The sequence below is a fragment of the Xenopus tropicalis genome, chromosome 8, assembly GCF_000004195.4.
Source record: "Xenopus tropicalis strain Nigerian chromosome 8, UCB_Xtro_10.0, whole genome shotgun sequence".
Taxonomy (NCBI): Eukaryota; Metazoa; Chordata; class Amphibia; order Anura; family Pipidae; genus Xenopus; species Xenopus tropicalis.
Genome location: NC_030684.2, coordinates 144702901 through 144721658, shown reverse-complemented (window position 1 = coordinate 144721658; position 18758 = coordinate 144702901). Strand labels below are relative to the sequence as shown.

The window sequence follows — 18758 nt, the reverse complement described above, 5'->3', positions numbered from 1 at the left end:
TACCCTCTAACATCCTGCATGTCCTCCCCCCCCCCCCCCCATATGGACTTCCCTCTACTGGTTGTGACTGTCATCCTTGTCTCCGTTCAGTACTGAGCTCATTATATGCACCCCAGCATCGATGGTGGGTTCCCAAACCTTAAAAGGAGATGTTCCCATCCTTCCCAGCTCTCTCCTTCATGGGCACAGAGCCCCCCAACCCTCACAGGTCTCTCCTTCATGGGCACAGAGCCCCCAACCCTCACAGGTCTCTCCTCCATGGGCACAGAGCCCCCCGACCCTCACAGGTCTCTCCTCCATGGGCACAGAGCCCCCCGACCCTCGCAGGTCTCTCCTTCATGGGCACAGAGCCCCCCGACCCTCGCAGGTCTCTCCTCCATGGGCACAGAGCCCCCCGACCCTCGCAGGTCTCTCCTCCATGGGCACAGAGCCCCCCGACCCTCGCAGCTCTCTCCTCCATGGGCACAGAGCCCCCCGACCCTCACAGCTCTCTCCTTCATGGGCACAGAGCCCCCCGACCCTCACAGCTCTCTCCTTCATGGGCACAGAGCCCCCCGACCCTCACAGGTCTCTCCTTCATGGGCACAGAGCCCCCCGACCCTCACAGGTCTCTCCTTCATGGGCACAGAGCCCCCCGACCCTCACAGCTCTCTCCTTCATGGGCACAGAGCCCCCCGACCCTCACAGCTCTCTCCTTCATGGGCACAGAGCCCCCCGACCCTCACAGCTCTCTCCTTCATGGGCACAGAGCCCCCCGACCCTCACAGGTCTCTCTCATTGCCCCCCACAATCCCAGGGAATAACCCCCAGACCCTCCCTGGTACCCGAGTGTGTGAGTATTTATTTCAGTACCTGTAATGTAAGTAGAAGTGTAAATAAGAATAAATAAGTTATGGCATTTGAGTCGCCTGTGTGTGGGCAGGGTGCCCGGCTCTGTGTTTATGGCTAATTACTGGGCACAGTGGGCGTGTGTGGGAGCCGCGGGTTTCGCTGCCGTGCCCTCTGTGCGTCTGTTTGCACTTTATTAAAGGGGAACTGACCCTAAATACCAATTGTATTACCCTACAGACGGTGCCGCTCTGCTTAATTGCTCTTTGCATTTTTGTGGTTTTTAATGTGCCAGGGTTATACCAATAAATCCCCAGGGGTGGCCCTGACCTACAGGAATCGGAATGGTATGTCCCGCTAATACAAACAAATAAGCCAGGGGTGAATGGTGGGAGTTTCAGTTCAGCAGCAGATGGAGAGGCTCTTGCCCCCTACAGACATGGGGTATAAATACAGATTCAGTGCCAGGGTGGGCAGGGGTGCCCATAGGGGTCTCAGTGCCAGGGTGGATAGGGGTGGGCAGGGGTGCCCATAGGGGTCTCAGTGCCAGGGTGGAGAGGGGTGCCCGTAGGGGTCTCAGTGCCAGGGTGGAGAGGGGTGCCCGTAGGGGTCTCAGTGCCAGGGTGGATAGGGGTGCCCGTAGGGGTCTCAGTGCCAGGGTGGATAGGGGTGCCCGTAGGGGTCTCAGTGCCAGGGTGGATAGGGGTGCCCGTAGGGGTCTCAGTGCCAGGGTGGATAGGGGTGCCCGTAGGGGTCTCAGTGCCAGGGTGGATAGGGGTGCCCGTAGGGGTCTCAGTGCCAGGGTGGATAGGGGTGCCCGTAGGAGTGGCAGTGCCAGGGTGGGTAGGAGTGGCAGTGCCAGGGTGGGTAGGGGTGTCTGTGCCAGGGTGGATAGGGGTGCCTGTAGGAGTGGCAGTGCCAGGGTGGGTAGGGGTGTCTGTGCCAGGGTGGATAGGGGTGCCTGTAGGAGTGGCAGTGCCAGGGTGGGTAGGGGTGCCTGTAGGAGTGGCAGTGCCAGGGTGGGTAGGGGTGTCGGTGCCATGGTGGATAGGCGTGCCTGTAGGAGTGGCAGTGCCAGGGTGGGTAGGGGTGTCTGTGGCAGGGTGGCTAGGGGTGTCAGTGCCAATGTGGGCAGGGGTGCCAGTGCCAGGGTGGCTAGGGGTGCCAGTGCCAGGGTGGATGGGGTGCCAGTGCCAGGGTGGATAGGGGTGCCTGTAGGGGTGCCAGTGCCAGGGTGGATAGGGGTACCAGGGTGAATAGGGGTGCCAGTACCAGGGTGGATAGGGGTACCAGGGTGGATAGGGGTGTCAGTGTCAGGGTGGATAGGGGTGCCTGTAGGGGTGCCAGTGCCAGGGTGGATAGGGGTACCAGGGTGAATAGGGGTGCCAGTACCAGGGTGGATAGGGGTACCAGGGTGGATAGGGGTGTCAGTGCCAGGGTGGATAGGGGTGCCTGTAGGGGTGCCAGTGCCAGGGTGGATAGGGGTACCAGGGTGGGTAGGGGTGCCAGTACCAGGGTGGATAGGGGTACCAGGGTGGATAGGGGTGCCAGTGCCAGGGTGGATAGGGGTGCCTGTAGGGGTGCCAGTGCCAGGGTGGATAGGGGTGCCAGGGTGGGTAGGGGTGCCAGTACCAGGGTGGATAGGGGTACCAGGGTGGATAGGGGTGTCAGTGTCAGGGTGGATAGGGGTGCCTGTAGGGGTGTCAGTGCCAAGGTGGGCAGGGGTGCCAGTACCAGGGAAGAGAAGTAAATAACCCTGGCTGGATGTTTCGGCGCAGGCAGCCCAGAGCATGCTCCGGCAGGATTCCTGAGTCTGAGGCCAGACACACCCAGACATAATTGGCTGTTCTACACCCAGCACATGGCTCCCCCCCCCCTTTAGGTCACATGGGCTGGGAGATTTAACTCACTGGGTGCAAGAATGGAGGAAACTTTATCCAGACGGTGAGAAATAAACATCTAGTGTCTGTCACTATTTAAAAAAACAGGGACACAAAAATCATAAACCTACAATCCTGTATGGTTGCTAGGGTCAGCAACCCCCAGCAACAAGGAAGCAGACTCATTCAATGACCAGATTTTTTTATTGTTAACAAATTAATTACAATATCTGTGATCAGTACTGAAAGCTTCTTGTGAGGCTCCACCCCCTGCGGAACACTCTGTGGCTCCACCCTATTTGCCCCCAGGAATATGTGGGGCAGGGGCTGCTGACAGGGAGGCGCATTTATTGCTTTATTTATCACCCTTAGTGATAAATAAATGAGTGATCCCCAAGAGCCACCCCCCCCCAAAAAAAATAATTATCCCCAATGCCTCCTTGGCTAATAATGAAAGCAGGTAGCTACCCATGGCTAGGAGTGGACTACTAAACTACAACTCCCAGAATTCCCTGCCAGCCTGTGTTTCTGTGCAACTGGAATAGAGCTGAGCAGTAACCAGGCTTATTGGCTGTGCCCGAAGGGATGGATACCCCACCCCATGAGATAATAGAGTGCCCGGCAGGGGTTAATAATGGGCATTCTGTGCCAATAGGAGGTTAAAGCCCAACTGACTGGGCATAACTGTGTCTTTGGTTCTTCTGCCACCTGCTGGCCAGCTGAGAATTTACACTCACTGGAAAAATAAAGCGTCAGCTCTATGGGTTTTGGGGTGAGTAATCAGTCCCCATGGCAACCTGTTCCCATTGAGATCCCGTCTCTATCGGGCCGAGGTTCCGTGACAGCAGGGAATAAACCATGTGGGTAGCTGCAGTTCTGTTACCGCTCCCTATTGGCTGCCGCTCACGAATATGTATTATCTAACTTTATTTAACTCTTAGTATGCTGTAGTCGCCGATATTCTATAACAACTTGCAATTGGTCTCAGTTTTTATTATCTGTGGTTTTCAGTACCTACTATAATTAGGGTTGCCCATTGGCTGGTATTTTACTGGGCTGCCTGCAGGGAAGTGTGGCCCCCTGGCACTGCCCTGGGCACTCCCTATTGCCCCCCTGGCACTGCCCTGGGGACTCCCTATTTCCCCCCTGGGCACTTCCTATTGCCCCCCCGGCACTGCCCTGGGCACTCCCTATTGCCCCCCTGGCACTGCCCTGGGGACTCCCTATTTCCCCCCTGGGCACTTCCTATTGCCCCCCCGGCACTGCCCTGGGCACTCCCTATTGCCCCCCTGGCACTGCCCTGGGCACTTCCTATTGCCCCCCTGGCACTGCCCTGGGCACTCCCTATTGCCCCCCCGGCACTGCCCTGGGCACTCCCTATTGCCCCCCCGGCACTGCCCTGGGCACTTCCTATTGCCCCCCCGGCACTGCCCTGGGCACTTCCTATTGCCCCCCCGGCACTGCCCTGGGCACTCCCTACTGCCCCCCCGGCACTGCCCTGGGCACTCCCTATTGCCCCCCCGGCACTGCCCTGGGCACTCCCTATTGCCCCCCTGATTTCTCCTTTAATAGAACAGCAATAAATATAGGGAAGGGGGCTCGTGACCCCAGTAAGCGCCATAGCAGGGTAAGGGCAAGGCTGGGGGCACTGTATGGGGCCCTCGTATTAATGTCAGTCACCAAAGGGCCCCACATAGGAGTTGCCACCCAGCTGGTATGATCCCAAACCAACACAAAAGGGCCCATTTATCAATACCAAGCATGTTGCCTGGGGCAGTAAGCCATGGTAACCAGTCAGCATGTTGCCTGGGGCAGTAAGCCATGGTAACCAGTCAGCATGTTGCCTGGGGCAGTAAGCCATGGTAACCAGTCAGCATGTTGCCTGGGCAGTAAGCCATGGTAACCAGTCAGCATGTTGCCTGGGGAGTAAGCCATGGTAACCAGTCAGCATGGTTGCCTGGGGCAGTAAGCCATGGTAACCAGTCAGCATGTTGCCTGGGGCAGTAAGCCATGGTAACCAGTCAGCATGTTGCCTGGGGCAGTAAGCCATGGTAACCAGTCAGCATGTTGCCTGGGCAGTAAGCCATGGTAACCAGTCAGCATGTTGCCTGGGGCAGTAAGCCATGGTAACCAGTCAGCATGTTGCCTGGGGCAGTAAGCCATGGTAACCAGTCAGCATGTTGCCTGGGGCAGTAAGCCATGGTAACCAGTCAGCATGTTGCCTGGGGCAGTAAGCCATGGTAACCAGTCAGCATGTTGCCTGGGCAGTAACCAGTGGTAACCAGTCAGCATGTTGCCTGGGGCAAGTAAGCCATGGTAAACCAGTCAGCATGTTGCCTGGGGCAGTAAGCCATGGTAACCCAGTCAGCATGTTGCCTGGGGCAGTAACCCATGGTAACCAGTCAGCATGTTGCCTGGGGCAGTAAGCCATGGTAACCAGTCAGCATGTTGCCTGGGGCAGTAACCCAGTGGTAACCAGTCAGCATGTTGCCTGGGGCAGTAAGCCATGGTAACCAGTCAGCATGTTGCCTGGGGCAGTAACCGTGGTAACCAGTCAGCATGTTGCCTGGGGCAGTAACCATGGTAACCAGTCAGCATGTTGCCTGGGGCAGTAAGCCATGGTAACCAGTCAGCATGTTGCCTGGGGCAGTAAGCCATGGTAACCAGTCAGCATGTTGCCTGGGGCAGTTGGGGCAGTGGTAACCAGTCAGCATGTTGCCTGGGGCAGTAAGCCATGGTAACCAGTCAGCATGTTGCCTGGGGCAGTAACCCATGGTAACCAGCCAGCATGTTGCCTGGGGCAGTAAGCCATGGTAACCAGTCAGCATGTTGCCTGGGGCAGTAAGCCATGGTAACCAGTCAGCATGTTGCCTGGGGCAGTAAGCCATGGTAACCAGTCAGCATGTTGCCTGGGGCAGTAAGCCATGGTAACCAGTCAGCATGTTGCCTGGGGCAGTAAGCCAGACGCCCTTAACCCTGAGGTAAACCTACTCTGCCTCTGATTGGCCGCCTGTTGTCCTGGCACACCTCTGGTTGGCTGAAGGCTTGATACCAGAAACGAAGATTGGATATCTCTACCCGTACCGCTATATAGGAATGAACCCTGATTCCTTAACTGCGATTGGTGGTTTATTTGTTATCACGTGCAGTAGAACTAGCCTATCAGCGCCGCGATTCTCTACCGACTATTTCGTCACGCCTCTGGATTGGCCAATCTCGATACAGGCGCTCTGTGATTAGCTGCAGCTGCGGAGGGGCGGCTCCCGGGACCTGACAGCTTTTCCGGACTGCATTTCCCGGCATTCCCCGCGGGTGACGCACCGGTCCCGTGACTCCGCCTTGCTCCTCCCGGTCAGTGGAAAAGATGGCGGACGAGGACGGGGATGGGATCCATTCTGGGCAGCGGAATGGGGGCGGAGGGTTTGGCTCTGTCGGGGGCCCCAGGGTGGTCCGGATAGTCAAGTCCGAGTCCGGCTATGGCTTCAATGTCCGCGGCCAGGTCAGTGAGGGCGGCCAACTGCGCAGCATCAACGGGGAACTCTATGCGCCCCTCCAGCATGTCAGCGCCGTCCTACCCGGGGGAGCCGCCGATCGAGCCGGGATCCGCAAGGGGGACCGCATCCTGGAGGTGTGAGTACTGGGGCCCCGGGGCTGCGGCCCACTGCTTCTATATATCCGTGTAATGGGGCCCCCCGGGGCCACTCCTTCTATATATCCGTGTAATGGGGCCCCCCGGGGCCACTCCTTCTATATATCCGTGTAATGGGGCCCCCCGGGGCCACTCCTTCTATATATCCGTGTAATGGGGCCCCCCGGGGCCACTCCTTGTATATATCTGTGTAATGGGGCCCCCCGGGGCCACTCCTTCTATATATCCGTGTAATGGGGCCCCCCGGGGCCACTCCTTCTATATATCCGTGTAATGGGGCCCCCCGGGGCCACTCCTTCTATATATCCGTGTAATGGGGCCCCCCGGGGCCACTCCTTGTATATCTGTGTAATGGGGCCCCCCGGGGCCACTCCTTGTATATATCCGTGTAATGGGGCCCCCCGGGGCCACTCCTTCTATATATCCGTGTAATGGGGCCCCCCGGGGCCACTCCTTCTATATTCGTGTAATGGGGCCCCCCGGGGCCACTCCTTCTATATATCCGTGTAATGGGGCCCCCCGGGGCCACTCCTTGTATATATCTGTGTAATGGGGCCCCCCGGGGCCACTCCTTCTATATATCCGTGTAATGGGGCCCCCCGGGGCCACTCCTTCTATATATCCGTGTAATGGGGCCCCCCGGGGCCACTCCTTGTATATATCCGTGTAATGGGGCCCCCCGGGGCCACTCCTTCTATATATCCGTGTAATGGGGCCCCCCGGGGCCACTCCTTCTATATATCCGTGTAATGGGGCCCCCCGGGGCCACTCCTTCTATATATCCGTGTAATGGGGCGCCCCCCCGGGGCCACTCCTTCTATATATCCGTGTAATGGGGCCGCCCGGGGCCACTCCTTCTATATATCCGTGTAATGGGGCCGCCCCGGGGCCACTCCTTGCTATATATTCCGTGTAATGGGGCCCCCCGGGGCCCACTCCTTGTATATCTGTGTAATGGGGCCCCCCGGGGCCACTCTTCTATATATCCGTGTAATCCGGGGCGGCCCCCGGGGCACTCCTTCTATATATCCGTGTAATGGGGCCCCCCAAGGGGCCACTCCTTCTATATATCCGTGTAATGGGGCCCCCCGGGCCACTCCTTCTATATATCCGTGTAATTGGGGCCCCCGGGCCACTCCTTCTATATATCCGTGTAATGGGGCCCCCGGGGCCACTCCTTCTATATATCCGTGTAAGGGGGCCCCCCGGCCACTCCTTCTATATATCTGTGTAATGGGGCCCCCCGGGCCACTCCTTCTATATATCTGTGTAATGGGGCCCCCGCCACTCCTTCTATATATCTGTGTAATGGGGCCCCCCGGGGCCACTCCTTGTATATATCTGTGTAATGGGGCCCCCGGGCCACTCCTTCTATATTCTGTGTAATGGGGCCCCCGGCCCACTCCTTCTATATATCCGTGTAAATGGGCCCCGGGGCCACTCCTTGTATATATCTGTGTAATGGGCCCCCGGGGCCACTCCTTCTATCCGTGTAATATCCTTGTATATATCTGTGTAATGGGGCCCCCCGGGGCCACTCCTTCTATATATCTGTGTAATGGGCCCCCCGGGGCCACTCCTTCTATATATCTGTGTAATGGGGCCCCCGGGCCACTCCTTCTATATATCTGTGTAATGGGGCCCCCCGGGGCCACTCCTTGTATATATCTGTGTAATGGGGCCCCCGGGGCCACTCCTTGTATATCTGTGTAATGAGGGCCCCGGGGCCACTCCTTGTATATATCCGTGTAATGGGGCCCCCCGGGGCCACTGCTTATATATCTGTATCCTGGGGGGGGGAGTACTGGGGCCCCGGGCCCACTGCTTATATATCTGTATCCTGGGGGGGGGGGAGTACTGGGGCCCGGGGCCACTGCTTATATATCTGTATCGGGGGGGGAGTACTGGGGCCCCGGGGCCACTGCTTATATATCTGTATCCTGGGGGGGAGTACTGGGCCCCGGGGCACTGCTTATATATCTGTATCCTGGAGGGGGGAGTACTGGGGCCCCGGGGCCACTGCTTATATATCTGTATCCGGGGGGCGGGGTACTGGGCCCGGGCCACTGCTTATATATCTGTATCCTGGGGGGGGGGTACTGGGGCCCCGGGCACTGCTTATATATCTGTATCCGGGGGGGCGGGGTACTGGGGCCCCGGGGCCACTGCTTATATATCTGTATCCTGGGGGGGCGGGGTACTGGGGCCCCGGGGCCCACGCTTATATATCTGTATCCCTGGGGGGGGGGAGAGACCAGGGGCCCGGGCCACTGCTTATATATCTGTATCCTGGGGGGGGGGAGAGGGGCCCCGGGGCCACTGCTTATATATCTGTATCCTGGGGGGGGGGGAATACTGGGCCCCGGGGCCACTGCTTATATATCTGTATCCTGGGAGGGGGGGTACTGGGGCCCCGGGCCACTGCTTATATATCTGTATCCTGGGGGGGGGAGTACTGGGGCCCGGGCCACTGCTTATATATCTGTATCCTGGGGGGAAGTACTGGGGCCACTGCTTATATATCTGTATCCTGGGGGGGGTACTGGGGCCCCGGGGCCACTGCTTATATATCTGTATCCTGGGGGGGGGGGGAACTGGGGCCCGGGCCCACTGCTTATATATCTGTATCCTGGGGGGGGGAGTACTGGGGCCCGGGGCCACTGCTTATATATCTGTATCCTGGGGGGGGGAGTACAGGGGCCCCGGGCCACTGCTTATATATCTGTATCCTGGTGGGGGGAGTACTGGGCCCCGGGGCCACTGCTTATATATCTGTATCCTGGGGGCGGGGAGTACAGGGACCCGGGGCCACTGCTTATATATCTTATCCTGGGGGCGGGGAGTACAGGCCCCGGCCACTGCTTATATATCTGTATCCGGGGGGGGGGGGAGTACTGGGGCCCCGGGGCCACTGCTTATATATCTGTATCTGGGGGGGGGAGTACTGGGGCCCCGGGCCACTGCTTATATATCTGTATCCTGGGGGGGGGGGGAGTACTGGGGCCCCGGGGCCACTGCGGGATGGGTGAGTATTCTGTACCTGCGGGGGGGGGGGGTGGTATGTGGGGGTGTTGCGCGCGGGGGCGCACTGGCATGGTATATTATCTGTATCGTGGGGGTGGTGGCGGGTGGTGGAGGGTTACTGGATCCCGTCGGGCCATCTGCCTTGAGGGTATATTGCTGGAGTCGGCTGTGGGGGGAGTATGGGGCCCGCCACTGCTTATATATCGTATCCTTGGGGGGGCGTACTGAGGGCCCCGGGCACTGCTTATATATCTGTATCCGGGTTGGTTGTGTGGTTTGTTTTTGTGAGATGCGGTGCCCCGGGTGGTCCATTTCTGTGCGTTTTTGTGTTGGTAGTATTTATTCTGTATCCTGGGGGGTAGTACTGGGCCCCGGGCCACTGCTTATTACTGTATCCTGGCCTTTTTTTTGTTTTTTTTTTTTTTGTTTTTTTTGTTTTTTTTTTTTGTGTTTTTGTTGTTTTTGGTGTTGTTTTGTTTTTTTTTTGTTTTTGTGTGTGGTGATTTTGTTGGTTGTTGTGTTTGGGTGGTGGGGGGTGGGGTGGTGGGTTGGTGGGTGTGGGGGGTTGCGGGTGTGGGTGGGGGGGTGGTGGTGGGGGTGGTGGGTGGTGGTGGTTTTTTGTTGTTTTTTGTTTTTTGTGGTGGTTGTTGTTGGGGGGGGGGGGGTACTGGGCCCCGGGCACTGCTTATATATTCTGTATCCTGAGGGGGGAGTACTGGGCCCGGGGCCCACTGTTATATATCTGTATCCTGGGGGCGGGGGTGGGGGGGGGGGGGGGGGGGGGGGGGTACTGGGCCCCGGCCACTGCTATATATCTTTATCCTGGGGGGCGATGGGGGGGTGACTGGGGCCCCGGGGCCACTGCTTATATTCTGTGGATCGCGTGGGGGGGGGGGGGGGGGGAGTACAGGGCCCGGGCCACTGCTGATATATCTGTATCCTGGGGGAGGGAGTACAGGGGCCCGGGGCCACTGCTTATATATCTGTTATCCTGGAAAGGGGGGGGGGGGGGAATACTGGGGCCCGGGGCCATGCTATATACTGTGATGCGCTGGGGGGGGGGGGGGGGGTACTGGGCCGGGCCACTGCTTATATATCTGGATTCCTGGGGAATACTGGGGCCCGGGGGGGGGCCCGAGGCTGCTTATATCTGTATCCTGGGGGGTATACTGGGGCCACTGCTCTATTATATCTGTATCCTGGGGGGGGGGACTGGGGCCCCGGGCCACGCTTACAGTTGTTATGCGTGGGGGAGTCCGTGGGGGGGGGGGGGGGGGGGGAGGAGTGGGGACTGGGGCCGCCGGGGGGCCGCACTGGGCGGTGTAGGTGATGGAGGTCGTGGTAGTCCGGTGGGGGGGGGGGGGATGTACTGGGGGCCGCCGGGGGCGCCAGGCGTGGCGTTATATATCTGTTCCTGGCGTGGGAGTTACAGGGGCCCCGGGCGCCACTGCTGTATATATCTGTATCCTGGGGGAGTACTTGGGCCCCGGGGCCACTGCTTCTATTATCTGATATCCTGGGGGGCGGGAGGGGGGGGGGGGGAGTATGGGGCCCCGGGCCACTGCTTATATATTCTGTATCCTGGGGGGGGGCGGGGGAGGACATGGCCGCCGGTGGGGGCCACTGCTTTATATCTTATCGCTGGGGGGGGGGGATACTGGGGCCCGGGCCACTGCTGGGGGTATATATCTGTATTCCTGGGGGGGGAGTACGGGGCCCCGGGGCCACTGCCTTATGATGGTATCTGTGGGGGTGATGGGTCCGGGGGGGGGGGGTGGGTGTATACTTGGGGCCCCGGGGGCCGATGGCTGGGGGGGGGCTGTTAGGTGGAGGGTCTGGGTGGGTATCCTGGGGGGGGAGTACTGGGGCCCCGGGCCCCTGCTTATATATCTGTATCCGGGGGGTGGGGGGGGGGGGGGGGGGGGGGTGAGCTGGGGGGCCCCGGGCCACGTGGCTGTATGATGAGGTCGGGTAGTGGTGCGGCTGGGGGGGGGGGTGGGAGTACAGGCCCCGGGGCCACTGATATATATCTGATCCTGGGGGTACTCGGCCGGCGGCCATGCTATATATCTGTTCCTGGGGGGGGGGGAACTGGAGGCCCCGGGCCCGCTTAATATCTGTATCGGGGGAGGGAGTACTGGGGCCCCGGGGCCACCTGCTATATATCTGTATCCTGGGGGGGGGGTACGGGCCCGGGCCACTGCTTATATATCTGATCATGGGGGAGGAGTACTGGGGGCCCCGGGCCACTGCCTTATATAACTGATCCTGGGGGGGGGGATACTGGGGGCCCCCGGGGCACTGGGCTATATATCTGTATCCTGGGGGGGGGAGTTACTGGGCCCCGGGGCCACTGCTTAGTTATATCGTTGTTCGCTGGGGGGGTACTGACCCCGGGGCCACTGCTGTATATATGTTCTTGATCCTGGGGGGGGGAGTACTGGGCCCGGCCAGCTGGGCTATATATCTGTATCCTGGGGGGTAGTCTGGGGCCCCGGCCACTGCTTAGTTATATCTGTTCCTGGGGGGGGAGTATGGCCCCGGCCACTGCTTATATATCTGTATCCTGGCGGGGGGGGGGGAGTACTGGGCCCCGGGCACTGCTTATACATCTGGTATCCTGGGGGGAGTACTGGTGGCCCCGGGGCCACTGGCTGATATAAATCGATATCCTGGGGGGGGGGGGGGAGTACTGTGGCCCTGGGGCACTGCTTAGTGATTATCCGGTATGCGGCGTGGGGGGGGGGAGTCACAGGGGCCCCGGGCGCGATGAGCTTATATATCTGTATCCTGGGGGGGGTGGGAGTGAAGTATGGGCCAGGGCACTGCTTATATATCCGTATCCTGGGGGGGGGAGTACTGGGGCCCCGCCCACAGCATATATCTGTATCCTGGGGGGAGGGGGGGTACTGGGCCCGCACTGCTTTATATATCTGTATGCCTGGGGGGGAGTTACTGGGGCCCCGGGGCCACTGCTTTATGTATCTGTACTGGGGCCGGGGGCCACTGCTTATATATCGTATCCTGGGGGGATAACTGGGGCCCCGGGGCCACGCTATGTATCTGTTACTGGGCGCCCCCGGGCACCTGGCTTTATATACTGATCCTGGGGGGGAGTACTGGGCCTCTGGGGCCAGCTGATAGTATCTGTATCCTGGGGGGGGGGAGTACTGGGGGCCCCGGGGCCACTGCTTTAGGGGTAGGTATCTGTATCCGTCGGGGGGGGGGGGGGAGACGGGCCCGGGCCACTGCTTATATATCTGTGTCCTGGGGGGGGGGGGGGTGAGTTTACTGGGGGCCCGGGGCCACTCGCTTAATATCTGGTATCCTGGGGGGGTAGTAATGGGGCCCCGGGGCCACTGCCTGTAGGTATCTGTTACTGGCCCCGGGGCCACTGCTTATATATCTGTACTGGGGGCCGCCGGGGCCACTGCTGTAGGTATATCTGACTGGGCCCCGGGGCACTGCTATATATATCTGTACTGGGCCCCGGGGCCACTCTTATAATCTGTGACTGGGGCCCCGGGGCCCACTGCTTATTATATCGTTACCTGGGCCCGCGGGCCACTGCTTAATATATCTGGTACTGGCCCCGGGCCACTGCTTATAATATCCTGTACTGGGCCCGGGGCACTGCTTATAGTATCTGTACTGGGGCCCCGGGCCACTGCTTAGTTATATCTGATGGGCCCCGGGCCACTGCTTATATATCGTTACTGGGGCCCGGGCACTAGTATATCTGTACTGGCCCGGCCACTGTTATATATCTTGTACTGGGGCCCCGGGCCACTGCTTATATATCTGTACTGGGGCCCCCGGGGCCACTGCTTATATATCTGTACTGGCCCCGGGCCACTGCTTAGATATTCTGTACTGGGGCCCGGGGCCACTGGCTAATATCCTGTACTGGGCCCCGGGGCCACTGTTATATATCTGTACTGGGCCCGGGTGCACTGCTTATATATCTGTATCCTGGGGGGGGGGGGGGGTACTGGGGCCCCGGGGCCACTGCTTATATATCTGTATCCTGGGGGGGGGGGGGGGGAGTACTGGGGCCCCCGGGGCCACTGCTTATATATCTGTATCCTGGGGGGGGGGGGGGGGGAGTACTGGGGCCCCGGGGCCACTGCTTATATATCTGTATCCTGGGGGGGGGGGGGGAGTACTGGGTTTTTTGGGGCCCGGGGCCACTGCTTATATATCTGTATCCTGGGGGGGGTAGTAATGGGGCCCCGGGGCCACTGCTTATGTATCTGTACTGGGGCCCCGGGGCCACTGCTTATATATCTGTACTGGGGCCCCGGGGCCACTGCTTATATATCTGTACTGGGGCCCCGGGGCCACTGCTTATATATCTGTACTGGGGCCCCGGGGCCACTGCTTATATATCTGTACTGGGGCCCCGGGGCCACTGCTTATATATCTGTACTGGGGCCCCGGGGCCACTGCTTATATATCTGTACTGGGGCCCCGGGGCCACTGGCTTATATATCTGTACTGGGGCCCCGGGGCCACTGCTTATATATCTGTACTGGGGCCCCGGGCCACTGCTTTGGGCCCCGGGCCACTGCTTATATTTGTATCCTGGGGGGGGGAGTACTGGGGCCCTGATCCCACTTCTCTTTGACTTCAGTGGGAAAAGCAAGTGGCCGAGGCTCCCAGCAGCAATAAGGGAACTCCCCCCCCCCCCCCCCCCCCCCCCCCCAGGAAGGATGTGAATTGTGTCACCTCTTGCACAAGTGTCTCAGCCCTGTCCCCTCGTGCACTTCCCTCAGGGACCTGTGTATATGGGGGTGACTGTTACCCCAATGTTTCTATATATCTGTAACCTTGTTATGGGCTAAGGGGGCCCAGCCTGAAGGCCAGTTAGGGGGGGATTTGGGGTGAGTGCTTATTTGTGCCCTGGGTACCCCTGGAACTATAGCGGGGTGACTGTTACCCCAATGTTTCTATATATCTGTAACCTTGTTATGGGCTAAGGGGGCCCAGCCTGAAGGCCAGTTAGGGGGGGATTTGGGGTGAGTGCTTGTGCCCTGGGTACCCCTGGAACTATAGCGGGGTGACTGTTACCCCAATGTTTCTATATATCTGTAACCTTGTTATGGGCTAAGGGGGCCCAGCCTGAAGGCCAGTTAGGGGGGGATTTGGGGTGAGTGCTTGTGCCCTGGGTACCCCTGGAACTATAGCGGGGTGACTGTTACCCCAATGTTTCTATATATCTGTAACCTTGTTATGGGCTAAGGGGGCCCAGCCTGAAGGCCAGTTAGGGGGGGATTTGGGGTGAGTGCTTATTTGTGCCCTGGGTACCCTGGAACTATAGCGGGGTGACTGTTACCCCAATGTTTCTATATATCTGTAACCTTGTTATGGGCTAAGGGGGCCCAGCCTGAAGGCCAGTTAGGGGGGGATTTGGGGTGAGTGCTTGTGCCCTGGGTACCCCTGGAACTATAGCGGGGTGACTGTTACCCCAATGTTTCTATATATCTGTAACCTTGTTATGGGCTAAGGGGGCCCAGCCTGAAGGCCAGTTAGGGGGGGATTTGGGGTGAGTGCTTATTTGTGCCCTGGGTACCCCTGGAACTATAGCGGGGTGACTGTTACCCCCAATGTTTCTATATATCTGTAACCTTGTTATGGGCTAAGGGGGCCCAGCCTGAAGGCCAGTTAGGGGGGGATTTGGGGTGAGTGCTTATTTGTGCCCTGGGTACCCCTGGAACTATAGCGGGGTGACTGTTACCCCAATGTTTCTATATATCTGTAACCTTGTTATGGGCTAAGGGGGCCCAGCCTGAAGGCCAGTTAGGGGGGGATTTGGGGTGAGTGTGTATTTGTGCCCTGGGTACCCCTTGAACTATAGCGGGGTGACCCCAGTGTTTAGGCTATTTCTGGTGCTTACTAGTGACCCCGCTATTGGGCCCATAAGAGACACAGTATGTGCGGCGGTTCTGTTACTGATTAGCCCATATACATATTAACCCAGTAGAACTTGGATCTTGGTTACTTATTGGCCAGAATGACTGAGGGCCAGTCAGTGGGCCGAGGAGAGAGAGAGGCCCCTCCTGCCCCCTGTAGGGGTACATTTCCCCATTCCTATTCCTTGTACAGTAGAGTATAGGGGGTCTCTGGGGTCTCCCCCAAGTACATTTCATTCACCCCAATAAACCCTGTGCTTTACCCTCTGTTTAATGTCCCCAAATCTTTAGTTGGGGGGGGGGGTGGCACCGAGATCTTTATGGTACCAAAGGCCTTCGTTGGTGCCCCATTCCCTCCCGTTGCCACGGCACCCAGCTATTTTATTTGCTTCCTCCCAGGAATGGGGTGAACGTGGAAGGGGCCACCCACAAGCAAGTCGTGGATCTGATCCGGGCCGGGGAGAAGGAGCTGGTTCTGACGGTCCTGTCGGTTCCGCCCCACGAGGCGGAGAATCTGGATCCCAGCGACGACTCCTCCGGGCAGTCGTTCTACGATTACACCGAGAAGCAGGCGGTGCCCATCTCCATCCCCACCTACAAACACGTGGAGCAGAACGGGGAGAAGTTTGTGGTAAGTGCCGGCGTGTTGCTAGGCAACCAGGCGCTCCCGGCAATATGGCGGACTTGGTACATTGGCCTTTTCTGCTCCTTGCAGGTGTATAACGTGTACATGGCCGGCCGGCAGCTCTGCTCCAAGCGGTACCGGGAATTCGCCATCCTCAACCAGAACCTGAAACGGGAGTTTGCCAACTTCACCTTCCCCCGGCTGCCCGGGAAGTGGCCATTCTCCCTATCGGAGCAGCAACTGGACGCGCGCCGGAGGGGCCTGGAGGAGTATTTGGAAAAAGGTGGGGGTGGAACCCGGGGGGTGTGTTTGGGGTGGGAATAGGTTGGCACAGTGAGAGGTGATGGAGTGACCCAGATGTGCAGAACCATCCCCAGACCAAGTCCATCATTGGGTTATTGTGTAGGAGAGTCTGGTGCACCAAAAAACCTAGAACCTTCAGGGATGGGGGCTTACACGCTGGGGGGTAGGGGTGGCATCTCATCGCCAGACACCTGCTTAGAGAGTGGGCCAAACTGGCATTGGACTGGGTGATTGGCAGAACAATACGAAATGCAAGTGAGAAGGTCCTCACTCCGGGTTCTACTCACAGGTTCTAGATCCAACCTCATATCCCCATTTGTGTTCCCTTGCAGTGTGCTCCATACGTGTCATAGGGGAGAGTGACATCATGCAGGAGTTCCTGTCCGAGTCCGACGAGGTACAGTGGGATGTTTGTGTTTATGGGGTGGGGGGGCTGACCTTGCAGAAAAGGGAGGCTGATCTTTTTTCCCCGTTGCAGAATTACAACGGGGTATCTGACGTGGAGCTGCGAATCGCCTTACCGGACAAATCCACGGTAACCGTGAGGGTCAAGAAGAATAGTACGACGGACCAGGTGTACCAGGTAAGGCTTCCCCCATCTGTGTGCGGCCTCCACGAGCTCCAACGGGGAACACTCGCCGACTCCATCTTGTTCCCACAGGCCCTCACCGCCAAGATTGGGATGGACGGAATTACAGCCAATTACTTTGCACTCTTCGAAGTCATTAATCACTCCTTTGGTAAGTGCGCTCTTGGTGGGGTGCTCTTGCACCATGAAATGGGTATTGGGTTTTGTGGTTCTGCTGAGACTAGAACCTTCCACTTAAAGACACAGCAACCGGAAAAACTAGTCTCACTGCCAAGTACTAGGGGAATGGGGTATGTTGGCTGCACTGGGGGTAATTCCTCTCTGGAGCCCACTGACTGGCCCAGATTAGCCCTTACGGGCCCTGATGTGGGCTAATGGCAGTGACCAGGTGATTGGATCAGGTGGGGAACAATTTATTCACTTGATTAACACTCCCTCGCGACCAATCGAAACTTGATCTGAGCCAGTTTGAGTCAGTGGGAAGCTTTATGTGCTTGGCCATCTAGGGTCAAGGTGGCTTAACTTGCTGTCCTTTGGCTTCAGTCAGGAAGTTGGCCCCCAACGAGTTCCCCCACAAGCTCTATGTACAGAACTACACCTCGGCCGTTCCCGGGACTTGCCTCACTGTCAGGAAATGGCTCTTCACAACCTCAGAAGAGGCTCTACTGAAGGACAATGACTTGGCCGTCTCTTTCTTCTTCCACCAGGTAAACAAAGCAAGTGTGGAGAGTGGGTCTTATTGGGACTTGGCATTGGGGTTTGGGGCCCAATGAACTGATGGTAGTTATGTGGTCAGATGGGGTTCAGTGGATTTGCTGAGGGACAAAGTGAAGTTCCCGGGCTGGAAGGAGAGCCATATTGACTTCTTAAGACTTATCAAGACAAGGCATTAAGCTTGTGTAGTGGTTGTAGGATCAAGGAGGGGCTGATGGTTGTAGCCTTGGGGATTCCTCAGAACTTAGTTCAGAGTAGTCTTGTTGAGGGTCTTAGGGGAGGTTTGGGGTTCCACTCATCTCCTCCTAAAGCTTAGTTCAGAGTAGTCCTGTTGAGGGTCTTAGAGGAGGTTTGGGGTTCCACTCATCTCCTGCTAAAGCTTAGTTCAAAAGGCAGTCTACTGGGAGATGGAACTCCCCAATAGGTAGGCCAGTGATCCCCAGCCTTGGATGTTGCTCTCAATGTCCCCAAACCAGGGAGTTATTTTTGAATTCCTGACTTGGGGGCAAGTTTTGGTTGAATAAAAACAAGATTTAGTACCAAATAAAGCCCCCTGTAAGCTGATAGGGTGCATAGAGGCCCCTAATAGCCAATCACAGCCCTTATTTGGCTCCTCCATGAACTTTTATGGTGCTTGTGTTGCTCCACAAGTCTTTTTACATGTGACTGTGGCTCCTGAGTAAGAAAGGTTGGGGCCCCTGATGTAGGCTGATGGGAACATGGGTGCCAAGGTGAGTGTGCTGCAATCACAAGGCTGAAGGGAACATGGAGAGCCTCTCAGGGAGCGAGACAGAAATGGAGGCTAAAGTAAATATGGAGGCACAGCTGAGGGAGTGAAGTAGATAAGCTGATGGAAGCATGGAGGCTTTGTTGGGCAAGAGGGGGGGCAGTTGTAAGGATGGTCAAACATGGAGTATCAGTTCAGGGATTGGGGAAGTTGTCAGTTTAATACAAACATGGAGTTTCACATCTTGAAGCAGTTGGGTTTGAGAGGCTGATGGGTATATGGATTCTCTTTCAAGGGAGCAGGGAAGTGGTAGTTATTATGGGAATATGGAGGTTGTGTTGAGAAAGTGGTGTAGTTAATGGGGCTGATTGGGGCACGGCTACTGTGAGGCAATGGCTACATGAAGGCTTTGAGGTGTGTGTGCGTCTGTGTGTGTGTGCGTCTGTGTGTGTGTGCGTCTGTGTGTGTGCGCATCTGTGTGTGTCTGTCTGTCTGTCTGTGTGTGTG

General features: G+C 57.9%; 1 protein-coding gene across 1 annotated transcript in view; it reads left to right on the top strand.

The window, feature by feature from the left end:
• The first annotated feature begins 5996 nt into the window (after window positions 1-5996).
• Window positions 5997-18758, top strand: part of snx27 (sorting nexin family member 27) — a 20361-nt gene continuing 7599 nt past the window's right edge. The window contains exons 1-7 of the mRNA XM_031890899.1: window positions 5997-6338; window positions 15693-15924; window positions 16009-16201; window positions 16554-16618; window positions 16700-16804; window positions 16883-16961; window positions 17354-17517. Of these exons, the coding sequence (XP_031746759.1) occupies window positions 6073-6338; window positions 15693-15924; window positions 16009-16201; window positions 16554-16618; window positions 16700-16804; window positions 16883-16961; window positions 17354-17517 (1104 nt within the window). The 5' untranslated portion in view covers window positions 5997-6072. The remainder of the gene's footprint in view (window positions 6339-15692; window positions 15925-16008; window positions 16202-16553; window positions 16619-16699; window positions 16805-16882; window positions 16962-17353; window positions 17518-18758) is intronic.